Raw genomic sequence first — 14,872 nt, forward strand, 5'->3', positions numbered from 1 at the left:
AGCTGAAAAATTGTGGACCGAGGAGGGTTTTTTTTTGTTGTTGTTAGTTTATGGTGTTAAATCTTAAATAAGCAAGTTACACAGAAAGGTTCAAATGAACCAAAGTTGTGTTTTACTGCTTATGAACTCAAGATTTTAGTTGTAAGAATAGATTTGTTATTATTATTATTATTATTATTATTATTTTTACCAGTATTAATAAAAGAAAGATCCCAACAAAGGTTGAATCAGTTTATGTTTGAACAGCTGACTAGAGACTGTAAGGGAATTAATAATCAAAATGTTAACCCTGACACCTCTGGGATCCCAAAAGATATTTCAAGGATGTTAAAATTCAACACTTTAAATTTAAAAAAAAAAAAAGAAAAGAAAAAGAAATCCCACCTAAGGTCAGTTCCCTTGACACTATCTGTATTTCACTCGAATGTACTCCTTGGATGAAAATGAATATTAATTAATGAATACTGCCTATTAAGTGGACAACCCTTTTTGTCAGCCTTGCTCTCATTTTCCCTTGGTGCCTGAAGTGATAAAAGCAGAAAAAGAAGTGTGAGTAAGAGGGAGAACTTGTGCTCCGAGGTCGGTATTTTAATGAGAAAGAAAACGTTGGATGGAGGTGGAAATGAAGGTCCATAATGTAAGAGAAGTCCTGTTTTGGATAAACATGCTGCACACAACAAGTAATTTTTCTGATACTGTTCTCCCTTTTGTAAACATGTGGGAGGGAGTCCAGCAGGGGCGGCCAAAACTGTGATGGTAGCCCTCAGTGTAGAATGAGATGAGTGGAGCAGCTGGTGAAGAATTCTCAGGGTTCATTTCAGCAGAGTTCATCCTTTACGGCTCATATCCTGACTTAATTATTAGACAGAGGGGATAGTGAAACCCTGAAAGTAGGATATAAAGAAGCAAGGAAATCTTCATTAAGCCCATAAGGAGAGACTAGCATTCATTAAAAGGACTTTGCCATCTCATCAGCACCACTGTAGAGGGCAAAAAGTGTAGCGATAGAAGTACTAAAACTGAGCAGAAATATGTCTTTAGGCCAAAAATAAAAAAATAGCAAAGACTTACAGGTACATGGTGAGGAAGTGAAATGAAATGAATTCTAAAATAATAACAATTTTAGTAAACTCAAGTTCTTCATCTGTTTATCTTTGGTTTGCATGTATATTAGTTTTGCTTTGATTTTAGAATTGTGTGACAGGTTATCCATTCAGGAATAATATGCAATAATAGTGTGTGTGTGTGTGTTTATCTAATAATAATACCCAAAATGATTGCACAATGCAGTATAGCTGCTGACTTTGCTATACGTAAAAGACAGTTATTCCAATCAGCCTAGTCTTTCACTGAGAAAATACTTTGATGCATTTCAGATGTAACTGCTCTCTGTTGAAGAAAATATACACTGTTAAGATAATATTTTCAGGATTTTAACACAGTTTACTAATTAATAAAGAATATCAAAGGAAGACTTCCTATGGTCCTTGCTCTTGGACCATTCTTTGATGAAGAATACACTTTCTGTTACTACTTAACCAGAAGTTTGAATCTACATGAGACTGTAATGTCTGTAGACTGTCTTACCCCCTAGTGTGTTTGACTCTTTGATTGCATCATCCCATGATGTTACTGTCACCTGCACTACCTGTATAAACTTCATCCTTCCTTATATCATTCCTTTCCATCTGTAGAAAAGTAGGGGGCATACTTAAGCAGAACCACCTTTGAACAGGTAGGTGCATGGTTTTGTACCCTTAAGAAAATTTCCATGTCTAGCAATTCATTCCTGCTTGCTATATTATCATGCTATTCCAGTTTGTTGTCCAGATCAGGTCAAAAGCATTCACCCCGAGCTGCCTCTGAAGCGATGTCCACCCATGTTCATAGCACAATAGAAGTGCCCCCACAGCTGTGATAGACTCCAATACTTTTAGGAGATCCATGTATATAAAAAAACTCTGTGCTGAAATATAAGTTAAAACTTGAAAAACTGCTAAACACTTAGACATATCTTCATTAACTCTTCCTCTACCCGTCCAAATAAAATAACACTTCTAGTGAGAATATCTCAACCACATGAGGATCAATGTAAAAAACCCATCACATCAATCAGTGTCATCACGCAATCATTACATCAAATGAAGTTTAACCTTAACAATGTTTAGAGTGTTAATAATGTTAAGATGATGACAACAACAACAACAAAAATGATAATGATAATAATAATGATAATGATGATGATAATGATAATGATAATAACAATAGTAATACAATTATTATTACCTTTTAAATTCTGCTGCTGATATTTTATTCTTAATTCTCTATCAATTATTTGTACCTGCTTGTTTGTTTGTTTTTTTCTCATTTGTATTTAAGGTGACTGGTGTTGTGCTGCTGAAACCACAATTTCCCTTAGGAGACCTCCTCAAGGGATTAATAAAGTTCCATTCTATTCTATTCTAAAATCCTACCCAAGTAAATTACAAATATCCCTGTAGAGCAAAAATAATATTGATCATAACTTGTATCTTGTTTCTAATGCAGTCACTGGGTGTCAAGTACTTACTCTTTAAAGTGTTAAGTAGTCAAACTATTTCAGGTCTGCCCTGTTAAATGGGTCATGGTGGCTGTAATTATCTTACTTTTACTCAAAAATTCTGCAAGGTTAGCAAATGCAAATGTGTCGGCAGGTCTCTTGGTTATGCAAAAACCTCAGAGATTCAAGAAAGTCTAGATTAAAAGAGAACTGGATAAAGAAACTATTCATACAAGCAAAGGATGCACAAGGAGTTGGAGAAGGTAAGTGAAAATGGTGGACAGCTTTGGTGTAAGAAATGTCAGTAGTGTCTAAGAACTGCTTATTTTGTTTATTCAGTGGGAGAATAACATTTCTCATTGTGTTTTTTATGAAATTCCTGCTGTTAGACGCATGTTGCTGACAAAAATCCGCACAGCATCTTACTTCTGCAGTCTGGCTGTGTCTTTGAACTTCTGAACAGAAACAAACTTAATTGGTTTTGTGATAGGTCTATGAGCTGCTGGACAATTGGTCTCTTCCATCTTTGTCCTCTAGCTCATCAATTTGTCCTCTAATGTCACTCTAATTGTTGATAATTCCTCCCCACAGGAGTGCAATTACACCTGGAATTCACTACTGGTGGTGACCTGAAACTAAAAGGCCATAAACCTTGTGAGTTTCTGATGAGTCCAGAGTGAAACTTGGATCTAAGTTCAAAGGCTCCACCGACACAATGAGTTCAAAAATTTTACTGAAAATCACACAGTGGGGTACAAAGGATAAATAACAGACATATATGTATAGACGCGCGCGTGTGTGTACGTGTGTGTGTGTTAGTGTGTGTAGTTACCCAGAATGGCTAAGTGAAGGCCGGACAGTCCTGAACCCCAAGGATCCCCAGAAGGGACTGGTCCCATCCAGCTACCGGCCAATTACCTGCCTGTACCACATGGAAGCTCCTGTCAGGCATCATAGCAGCTAAGATAAACAGGCATATGGCTCAATACATGAGTTTGGCACAGAAAGGAATTGGCGGGAAAACCAGACGTGTGAAACACCAGCTACTGGTAGACAGAGCAGTCACCCGAGACTGCAAGGCCAGGTTCACCAACCTGTGCACTGCCTGGATTGATTACAAGAAGATCTATGACTCGGTGCCCCACACCTGTATCCTGGAATGCCTAGAATTGTACAAGAGCAACAGGACCCTAAGAGCTTTCATCAGGAACTCAATGCAGATTTGGCGTACAACACTAGAGGCCAAATTCAAGCCCATAGCACAAGGCACCATCAAGTGTAGGATCTACCAAGAAGATGCTCTGTCTCCACTGCTGTTCTACATAGGCCCGAACCCCCCCAGTGAGATCATTGCAAAGTCTTGCTACAGATACTGGCTACTGAACTGAGCAATAATCAGTGACCTCCTCTACATGGATGACATCAAGCTGTATGCCAAGAGTGAACAAGACATAGATTCACTGATCCACACCACCAGGATCTACAGCAAGGACATCAGAATGCCGTTCAGATTGGAGAAGTGTAGTCGGATCCTAACAAAGAGAGGGAAGGGAGTCAGATCTGAGGGGATCAAACTACCAGAAGGCAACACTGCACACATGGAGGACAACTACAAGTACCTCGGAATCCCACAAGCAAATGGGAACCACAAAGAGGCTGCTAGGAAAGCTGCAACCACCAAGTACCTGCAGAGAGTAAGGCAAGTCCTGAGCAGTCAGCTGAATGGTAAGAACAAGATCTGGGCTATCAACACTTACACCCTGCCCATGATCAGGTACCCTGCTGGGATAATAAGCTGGCCAAAGGAGGAGATAGAAGCCACTGACATCAAGACTAGGAAGCTCCTGACCATCCCGGGATGGTTTCACCCCAGGTCTAGCACCCTGACACTGTACATTAAGCAGAAGGAAAGAGGCTGGGGACTAGTGAGTGTCAATACCGCAGTCCAGGATGAGACAACAAACATACATGAATACATCAGGAAGTTGGCCACCACAGACCGCATGCTCAGTGAGTACCTCAGGCAGCAGAAACCCAAGAAAGAGGAGCAAGAGGAGGAGCCATCCTGGAAGGACAAACCCCTGCACGGTATGTACCAGATAGATAGATGAAGTGGCTGACATCCAGAAATCCTACCAGATAAAGAGCAGCCAAAGCTGGACTGAAAGACAGCACAGATGCATTAATCATGGCAGTACAAGAGATGACACCTAGCTCAACCTATCCCCCAAACCCACGGCTACTCTCCTACCCACATCCATTTTCTGACTGTTTAAGTGAAATCAAGGTCTGGTTTACTCACAACTTTCTTAAACTTAATGGCTATAAACCAGAATTCATTTTAATAGGCACCAAATCAAAACTGACCAAAGTCCCAACCAGAAGTCTTTCATTATCCATTGATAACTCTATTGTCACACCCTCCCCTCAGGTTAAGATTCTTGGTGTCATCCTTGATAGCACTCTTTCCTACACAGCACATCTAAATAATATCACTTGGTCTTCCTATTTTCATCTCCATAATATTAACTGCCTTCGTCCTTCACTCACTCCAAACAGTACCGCCATACTTGTCAATGCTCTTGTCACATCTCGTTTAGATTACTGTAATTCTCTTCTCTATGGTCTACCTCATAAATCTCTCCATAAATTGCAGTTAGTTCCAAATACAGCTGCTCGTATTATTTCCAGAATTAGATCTACTGAACATATAACACCTGTTCTTAAAGAGCTCCATTGGCTTCCAGTTCACCTCCATGTCAATTTCAAGATCCTGCTTCTTATGTTCAAAGCGCTTCATAACCTCGCTCCTCCATATTTATCTGATCTTCTCCATACATACTCACCCCCTCATACAGTTCACTCTTCTTCAGCTTCCTTTTTGTCTGTTCCACCTGCTCGCCTGGCTACCATTGGACTCAGAGCCTTTAGTTGTTCTGCCCCAAGACTTTGGAATGCACTTCCACCAAATCTCCGGACCACAAACCGTCTCACCACTTTTAAATCACATCTCAAAACCCATCTATTCAAAATTGCATACAGCTGATTCTGTCTTAGTCCATTTTTACGCTGCTCAACTTTTATACTTGCTTTATACTTTCATGCTTTTTTTTCTCTTATGTCTAAATTTTATTTTGCATGTTTTATTATATTGTATTGTTGCTATTGTTTTTGTTCTATTGTAAGATGACCTTGAGGGTCTTAAAGGCCCCTATAAATAAAATGTATTATTATTAGTATTACTCACCCTTTTTTAAATTAATCTTAAATATTAAACTTTTTTTTTTTTTAATCAAGATGCAGGCCTGTGTTCCTGAGCTTATGAACAACTGATTTTTATTTTTTTTTAGTGTAAAAAAGTATACAAGTATAGAATTTTAAACAAATGCAACAGTAATTTTAATCCATTTAAAACATTTTTCTGCAGAGCAACTATTTTTACTTTTGTTTTATGGAAAATTTCCAAAAGTACAGTGTCAGCATCTCTCCTTGCCTTTTTGTAAAAGTCACCACACCCCACTGATACTGGCTTAGGTGTTGAGGAAGCAGGATATACTGATGAGAAGTGGGTTCCTGGAACAGAGCATCCACTGATAACAGAGATATAATGCAATGCTATTACAATTTTTTACCAATATTGCATTTTTTCCTAGCTCACAGAATTAACTCACCCACAGAGTGCTAACCATGTTAGGTTGGAAAGAAATCCTACCAAAATCTACTTGTTGTGTATTACCAAGGTGGCCTTGCTTAAGGCTAAATTATAAGGTTTTCTTTTATTCTGAAATCAGATAAAACCTGGACATTGTCTAGTATTGATGTGTTCATCATTTTAGCCAGCATACTTCTTAGCTCAGTAGCTAAGTAAGTCACCCCACTGCCTTAAGGTGCCTATTCTTACCACCACAGTGTTTTCGTTTTTTTTTTTTTCCTTAGTCGCTGACTCACGACTATTCTTAATATATCAGAATATATTGTTTTGTTTCCCAGCGGGTGCAATCAGCGATGGTACACACATAGGATGCTTAGAACCTCCCCTTCCCCATCTAAACTGAAGTGCATGTAGCCTTCAGTCTCTCTTGCAGATTTAGTCTTCATCAGATAGCTTCCTAAAAGTGCTGAGAAGCACTGCCTCAGACAATTACTGCAAGTTAACGATGAAAAGAAAGGTCTGCCTGAAGATGATGTGCTATGCAAAGAAGGAAAAAAAGCCAACAAAGATTAGATGACTTATAAGATGAAGTTATTTTTGTGGATAATATAAATAAAGTAAAAATATTCATTGAGCACCACTTTAACTATGAAGTAACATTGAAGCAAGTGGTTAACTAAAATTAAAACAAAAGGTTTTGTTTGGTGGTGTCAGTACACTAACAGGGCTTATACCGAGTCAGACTGATACGCACGGTAGCTTGTTTACATGTTGACTTCTTCTTTATTGAGATAACACAGAAGTTACACACACACATAACTGGGCGTGGTGCCCCTACTGGCGATGACTTGCATAGCACACCATAACTCTTGGTTCATACATAACATCTCCCCACTAAGCTATGCGACCGTGGCACCACCCACAGAAACATTTCCCATAACCAAAGTAGTACCTTTTTTTTTCCCTTTTTTTTTATTACAACATTCATGAAAACTGGAACTAATGTTGCTTTCTGTATGAATTTCTTTTTAGTTGAGAATAATGTCTCTGAACCCCAACATTCTCACAGAACTACTTAGTACGCTCACCCATCACGATAACGAGCGGGTGGCTTAATGACTCTCACTGGGTAACGTCTTACAGACTCTGTAACCTGTGTACAGTCAGACGGTGGTGGTTTAAGAGACTGGGGTGTTTCTGGAGGTAAAGTGGTCCCCAGAACTTGTTCAACAGTCTCTTCCTGCAGAGATGTACAAGGGTGAAGCATGGTGTCACTACCACTCTGGGCTGGTGACATTTGAGAGCTTGTCGGAGGATCCACTGTGACCTGCTGAGATACTGACTCAGGTCGTGTCAGCATCTGATCCACATGACGTTTCCACACTCCTTGTGCTCCCACATTTACCTTGTATGACACTGGCCCACTCTTCTCCAGTACAACACCGTGCATCCACTTGTCCTCTCCCTTCCTATAATCACGCACAAGGACAGGCTCGCCAACAGTGAACCGTCTGTCCCTGGAGTATTGCGGTCGGCATTGTTGTTGAGCATCTTGTGACCGACGCACTGCTTCGGCCACACTGGGCTTCAGAAAATCCAGCCGAAAGCGCAGCTTGCGTCCAATGAACAATATAGCTGGCGTTTCTCTAGTTGTTGCATGGGGAGTGTTGCGATATGTCAAGAGGAACGTGTCAAGGCGTTGTTGTACAGGTGCTGTACCCCTGGAAGCTTTCAATGCATGCTTGAATGTCTGCACAAAATGCTCAGCCAAACCATTAGTGGCAGGATGATACGGCACGGAGCGGATGTGTTTGACTCTATTAGCTTTCAGGAACACCCTGAATTCCTCAGAACAGAACTGCGGTCCGTTATCAAGTCACCAGGACGTGGGGAATGCCATGGCGACTAAAGAGACCCCGTAGCACTTGTACGGTTTTACCGGCTGTGGTGCTATCCATAATATGCACCTCAGGCCACTTGGAATGTGCATCTACCACCACCAGGTACATGTGACCTTCAAATGGACCTGCAAAATCCACATGGATCCGTTCCCACGGACAGGAAGGCCACAGCCAAGGGTGCAAAGGTGCTAACCCAGGCTCTTTTTGGACACGCTGACAAGATTGGCTTTAGCTTGAAGCCCAATTTGAGAATCAATGCCAGGCCACCAAACATAGCTGCGAGCTAAACTCTTCATCTTCACCATCCCTGGATGTGCAGTGTGGAGCTCTTTCAGGACATGAGAGCGCAGCTTAGGTGGCACAACCACCCTCACGCCCCACATGAGGCATCCCTGCTGTATTGTGAGTTCATGTCTGCGCAGCAGATAGGGTGTCAGCTCTTGATCTGTGTCCTTTACTGCTGGAAAACATCCACATGCCAAACGGAGAGGCAGTTCAGGATTGTAGTGGGCGAGTATTTCTGGTGAGGCCAGATGTTCTTTAGCTTTCTGGAAAGCTGACTCACAGGCTGATGTCCACTGCCATTTCTTCTCTTTACTGAGTAGCTCATTCAGCGGCTTCAAGACTGTAGCTAAATCAGGTATGAAACGTCCATAATAGTTGAGCATTCCCAGAAAAGAACGTAACTGGCTGACATCAGCTGGTGCTGGAGCTTCCATAACGGCACACGCCTTTTCTGGTGATTTGTGTAACCCTGCTGCATCAATTATGTGGCCCAGGTATTCCACTGATTCCTGGAAAAACAGGCACTTCTCCTGTTTGAGATGCAGGCCATAGTCCTCCAACCTGCTCAAAACTGCCTCAAGAGTTCTCAGGTGTGTCTGTTTGTCAGGACCACTGACGAGGATGTCATCCAGATAACAATGGGTATATAGCAGGCCGAGAAGCACTTGATCCATAGCCTTCTGAAACAATGCAGGTGACGACGCCACTCCAAAAGGTAAGCGATTGAAACGGAACAGCCCCTTTTGAGTCGAAATAGTCAACAGCTTCTTAGACTCCTCTTCTACCTCCATCTGTAGATAGGCATTTGCTAAGTCTAGCTTACTGAAATGCTGACCCCCTGCTAGAGAAGCAAAGAGGTCCTGTGTGGAAGTGGGTACTTATCCACACAGAGCTGTGAATTAAGAGTGACCTTGAAATCGCCACAGAGTCTCACTGAGCCATCCTTCTTGTTGACAGGGAGCACGGGCGTAGCTCAATCACTATGCTCCAGTGGTGTGATCGCCCCAAGCTCAGTCAGGCGTTTCAGTTCCGCCTCCACCCGAGGGCGGAGAGCATAAGGCACGTTACGTGGTGGACAGCATTTTGGGACACTATCAGGCCTAAGAGTCAATCTGGCTTTAATTCCTTTCATTGTGCCCAGCTCTTTAGAGAAAACAGCTGAGTGTTTCTTTAACACAGCCTCCAGATTGTCATTTCTACTTTGCTCTCTGGCATGAACCATCTTTAAGTCTTTCCAGTTCAGCTTGATCACTCTCAACCACTCCCTACCAAACAGTGTTGGAGCATCCACCTTTACCACGTACAAGGGTAGTGTTGCACGCTGCTTATTCAGTTCAACTTGCACCTTGATGACCCCTTCTGGTGCCAGCGGCTCCCCAGTGTATGTTTTCAGCATGATGTCAGTGGGTTGCAGCGGCAACTGAGTCATACAAAAGTGGCATACTTTTGTACTGTTCCCATGGGATCAAAGACACAGCAGCCCCTGTATCCAGCTCCATCTCCATTTTCTTCCCGTTAACTACAGGCATTAGGGAGATACGTGAATATTTCTCTTTTCGAGACAAAGAATACAGCTCCAACTCACTATCAGTGTCGTGAGATCCTTTTTAGTCAAAAGACGCTTCTGCACAGTTTCACACTTTAATCCACACACAAATCTGTCGCATAGAGCATCTTCCAGATACGCACCAAACTCGCAATGTTCTGATAGTCTTTTCAGCACCGCCACATACTGTGTGACTGTTTCCTCTTCCCCCTGATTCCTCTTATGGAACCGGAACCGTTCAGCTATTACCAGCGGTTTGGGAGCAAAATGAGCTTGCAAAACACCCACAATATTGTCATACTGCATTGTCCCAGGCTTGCTTGGAGCCACCAGATTACACAGCAGACCGTACGTCTTGGGACCCGTCACACTCAGCAGCACCGGGACCCGTTTCTCAGGTTGAATGTCATTAGCAAGGATGTAATGCTCAAAACGTTCAATATACGTTGCCCATTGCTCACCAGCATCATCAAAGGGGTCGATCTGCCCAATCATTACAGCCATGATGTATCCGCTGTCCACAGCCAACACTGTCGCTTCTGACTTAACTGAGAAAAAGCAGCTAGCCACATCCAGAGCTCCGATGCTAATTCACCATGCGATCGTCCGTTTTCCGTCCAAACTCGGCCACGCAGTCAGTACATGCACAGTAGACGGCCAAGTCTTACAGACTTCACAACTCGTTGCCAATTAATGTTATGTTCCCTCTGTGGTGTCAGTACACTAACAGGGCTTATACCGAGTCAGACTGATGACGGTAGCTTGTTTACATGTTGACTTCTTCTTTATTGAGATAACACAGAAGTTACACACACACATAACTGGGTGTGGTGCCCCCTACTGGCGATGACTTACATAGCACACCATAACTCTTGGTTCATACATAACAGCAGTAATGTTTGTAACTTCATATTCATAACCGATATTTAGCATAAAAGATTAACAAAAGTAGTATAATATGATTGTATGTTGTATGATTTGTATGTTTAAAAAATACAGTGAGCTTGAATGTTTCCTTTAAAAAATGCCTGCCAATATAATCTACTAAATTAGGGTACAGGGTTTAATTATTTATCAATATAAAATATACCAGGGAGGTGGCAAGTGAAAGACTGGCTAATGTCTGATGTGAGTATGTTAAATATTTGTATTCTCACTTGCAACTCTGCCTCACAATAATAATTAAGGGCTGCAGGCCATGTATGATGTGCTTCACTCTGTTTGCATGTGCATGTCCATCTGTGTTTCAATTACAGATAGGAAAAGTCAGCAAGAAATATTATGTACATATTTTATTTGTCATGATAATTGTAATCCTTAGGGTAATGCTACAGCAGATTTTAACCCTTGTATGGTGTTCGGGTCTGTGAGACCTGTTTTCAGTCTTTTTCAAAAGAACAATTCAACAATTAATTATTTTTTCAACCTGAAATTTCGTTGGCTTTGGCTTATTTTCTGTGAGGAACATAAATCTGAAAAAAATTTCAATGACTGCATACTGTACTTTAGTGATGGGATTTTCGTCTCTTTTTAGAGAACCGGCTCTTTCGGCTCGGCTCACTAAATAGAGCCAGCTCTTTCGGCTCCGAACCGGCTCTTCAAGTTGTTTTGTTGCTTTAATTTATTTATTATTAACAATAATATAAAATTATGCACAAAAGGAATTACTAATGTAAAAAAAAGTGGTTTTATTTATATATGTTTATATATAAATATATGTGGTAGCCCCTAGAGACAAAGCACGTACAAACTCCAAAACACATTTCTAGCTTTAACTGAACTTCCAAAACAGAGCTACCTAGATCACTTAAATTACACAATTGAAAGCATATGTGTATGGTTTGTGTATTTATACACAAGCACTCATATATATTCAAATAATTTAAAAAAACAGTTCATTTACCCGTTACTACCACACACCAAATCCGGTCATTGGTACTTGCTGGCTTGTGTAGCCACTAGGTAACAAAAGCTCAACACTGCGCCTAGCATCCTGGAGCACTTCTGTTGTGTTTTTTTACGTGTTTTGGAGTTTTTACGTGTTTTGGAGTTTGTACTTGCTTCAGGGTTTGTACGTGCTTTGTCTCTAGGGGCCACCGTAAATATACTTTTATTTATTCACTATTTATTTTAACTATTTAAATTTTCAGCTTTTTCCTTTTAAACAAATTTAAAATGAAACAACACAAAACACTGCAAACCACAACACAATTAAATATAAATTACAATATGAAAACAAAAAGAAGATGCATATTCTCTGTCATATGGGCCTGCATGAATAAACTTTCTGAATCCTTTATCATCCGCAACTGAAAATAGTTGTGGATGATTACTATACCCTTCTAATGTGACATTGTTGTGCCTGGCTCCCTTTCTCTGTCTCTCCCTCCTGCTCTGTTCCTGTGCTACTGAGTGTAACTACCGCCCCTCCCCCCTCTGCCCAGCGCAAAGCACAAGGCTCACATGTGGAGTGAAGCGGAAAAAAAGTGCGAGAGAGATGGTGAGAGAAAGAAAGAAAAAAACCCACGGCTCGCGTCGTTCACGTCAAAGATCTGACTCTAAGAGCCATTTCATTCGCAACCGACACATCACTACTGTACCTCCCCTTACGCATTTACATTACACGTAAGATGTTTGGGTCCACTGGACCCAGGTCTAATAAAAGTGTTGAAAGTGTAGATCTTGTGTTCCCACACTCTGTCTTCCTCCTTTCTGGTGCTGCTGATAGTGTTTTCTTCCCCTCCTGCTCCCGCTCAAAGTTGCAACATTATTGAAAATTCAACTATCAACACCGTCTGCTCTTACATTCCCGCACATTTTACCCTCTTTCTTGAGGGATCCAAATTTTATTTTCTATACCCTGTCCCACCTGCAAATTAGGGGCATAATACTATAAATAAGACTTTGCCAGTGTGGTTATTTATCACAACTGAGCAAGATGGCCAAAAGATTATCTGCTGCGAGGGCCTTGCAATTGATTTTGGAAGAAAGAGGAGCTTCTTATGATGATGTAGAGAAAGAGGTTTCAGAATATGAGGATCACATTTCTGAAAATTCTGAGTCTGACAGTGACTTTGAAGAAGAGGATGAGGTTGATCACCATTTAGTAACAAAACGAAGACGAGTACCCCATCAGCAGCCAGCTCCAGGACCAGAACAAGCCCGCCAGACAGCAAGTGAAGCAATATGGATGTCAAAAAATGGTGAAATTGGATGGTCTTCTTGCCCAAGAAATGAGCCACCCTGCAGAGCTGCAAACGTGATAAGGATGCAACCAGGGTCAACACGGTTGGCAGTTATTCATGGGCAGGACATTAAGTTTTCATTTGAGCTTTTCATCCCAGATTCCATCCAGAAAATTATTCTAGATTGCAGTAATTTAGAAGGAAGGTGTGTTTTTGGAGAGAAGTTGAAGGAGATGGACCAAATTGATCTACAGACCTACTTTGGGGCTCTTATCCTTTTTTTCAGGTCCAAAGGGGAATCCTCAGAATCCCTGTGGGATGCAGAAATCGGCAGAGAACTTTTCCATGCATCAATGTCTCTGGAAAACGTCCACAAAATTTCCAGGACTATCCGTTTTGATAACCGAGAAGACAGACCAGCTCGACTGCAGAGAGACAAGCTAGCTGCCATCAGGACAGTGTGGGATAAGTGGATGCACCGCCTCCCCCTGTTTTACAACCCTGGGCCTAATGTCACCATTGGTGAGCAGCTGATGTCATTTAGTTGTGAAACATATTGCTTCATGTGTAAATGTGTTGTGTCTTTCCACTCACTCCACTTGATTATAACTGATTTTATTTTTTTATAACATTTTATATATATATAAAAAAAACCAGAGAAGCACATTAATTCATAAATGTGATCTAATAAAGTTAAAGGGAAAAAAATAACCCTGTTTGCTGTCAATATGGCTTGTAATTGGGATGAAGTAAACATCTGTTGAGTAATTTAACATAAAATTGTTTGATAGTGTTAATTTGGAAAGCCAAGACTCTAGCGGGTCCACCAGACCCATGAACACTGGCTGAGTGACAAAAATACGAAGACCACACAAGGGTTAAGAAAGAAAAAAAAATATGCCAGCAATTATTGCTTATCCTGTGCATGTACTGTGCATGTAGGTTCTTCTTCAAGGGTGGCCTTACTTTCAGTGGAGGCTCTGTATCACTGTAAAATGATGCCCGATGCCATCAAATCCAAAATCACCCCACCTTCTCGAAAGCTCCCTTCTCTCAGACTAACCTAATCAAAGTAATATAAATAAACAAATAATAATACAATATACAGTTGTATGAAAAAAGAAATTCTAGTGTTTTTCTAAGATTTTTAAATATCAGGGTATAATTAAAATCATTTGGTCCTTACCAGGTTATACAGCTTAGTAAGGACAACTTAAGATGAGCAACAGCAACATAATATACTGTGTGAATTTATTTAACAACAAGTTAAGCCAAAATGCAAAGTATTGGTTCATGAACTATATCTCCAAAAGTTGATTCTGTTCATCTGGATGTAACGTTTTGTGGGAGAAACGTCACTCATCCAAGTGACATCTTCAGTCTCAGCTGACTGCAAGTTTCTCCAATCTTATAAACAGTACATTTGCATAATGACTGAAACCAGCCTGCTGAAGGAACAATGGGCTGGGAGTTCAGTTCTTTAATCTTAATTATGCAAATTCTCATGACCATTGATCATCAACCACTGATCAATGGCCATGAGTACCATTCACAGAGAGTCAGGGAATGGCTGCAATCACAGCATATGATTGCAGCCATGAACTATACTTTATGATTCAATACTTTTCGCAGCAATAACATGAAATGATTGTTGAAACAATTGTTTCAGATTGTTGTGGAAGAATTTCAACTCATTCTTCTTTACAGCATTGTTTCAGTTTATTGGCTTTTGTAGCTATTTGTTTCATACATGACTGTTTTAAT

The 14,872-nt window shown here is 40.8% G+C and overlaps 1 protein-coding gene across 1 annotated transcript; it reads left to right on the forward strand.

Annotated features, from left to right (window-relative positions):
• Positions 1-244: 244 nt before the first annotated feature.
• LOC146514573 (uncharacterized) lies at positions 245-4,650 on the forward strand. The gene has a single exon (XM_085165940.1). The coding sequence runs from the start codon at positions 3,952-3,954 to the stop codon at positions 4,648-4,650; it is 699 nt and encodes a 232-aa protein (XP_085022066.1). The 5' UTR covers positions 245-3,951.
• The last annotated feature ends 10,222 nt before the right edge of the window (positions 4,651-14,872 follow it).

The sequence above is a fragment of the Neolamprologus multifasciatus genome, chromosome 7 (genome assembly GCF_963576455.1).
Source record: "Neolamprologus multifasciatus chromosome 7, fNeoMul1.2, whole genome shotgun sequence".
Taxonomy (NCBI): Eukaryota; Metazoa; Chordata; class Actinopteri; order Cichliformes; family Cichlidae; genus Neolamprologus; species Neolamprologus multifasciatus.

Coding starts and splice junctions, on each gene's coding strand:
- LOC146514573 (XM_085165940.1), top strand. CDS start 3,952: ATGGATGACATCAAGCTGTATGCCAAGAGTGAACAAGACATAGATTCA.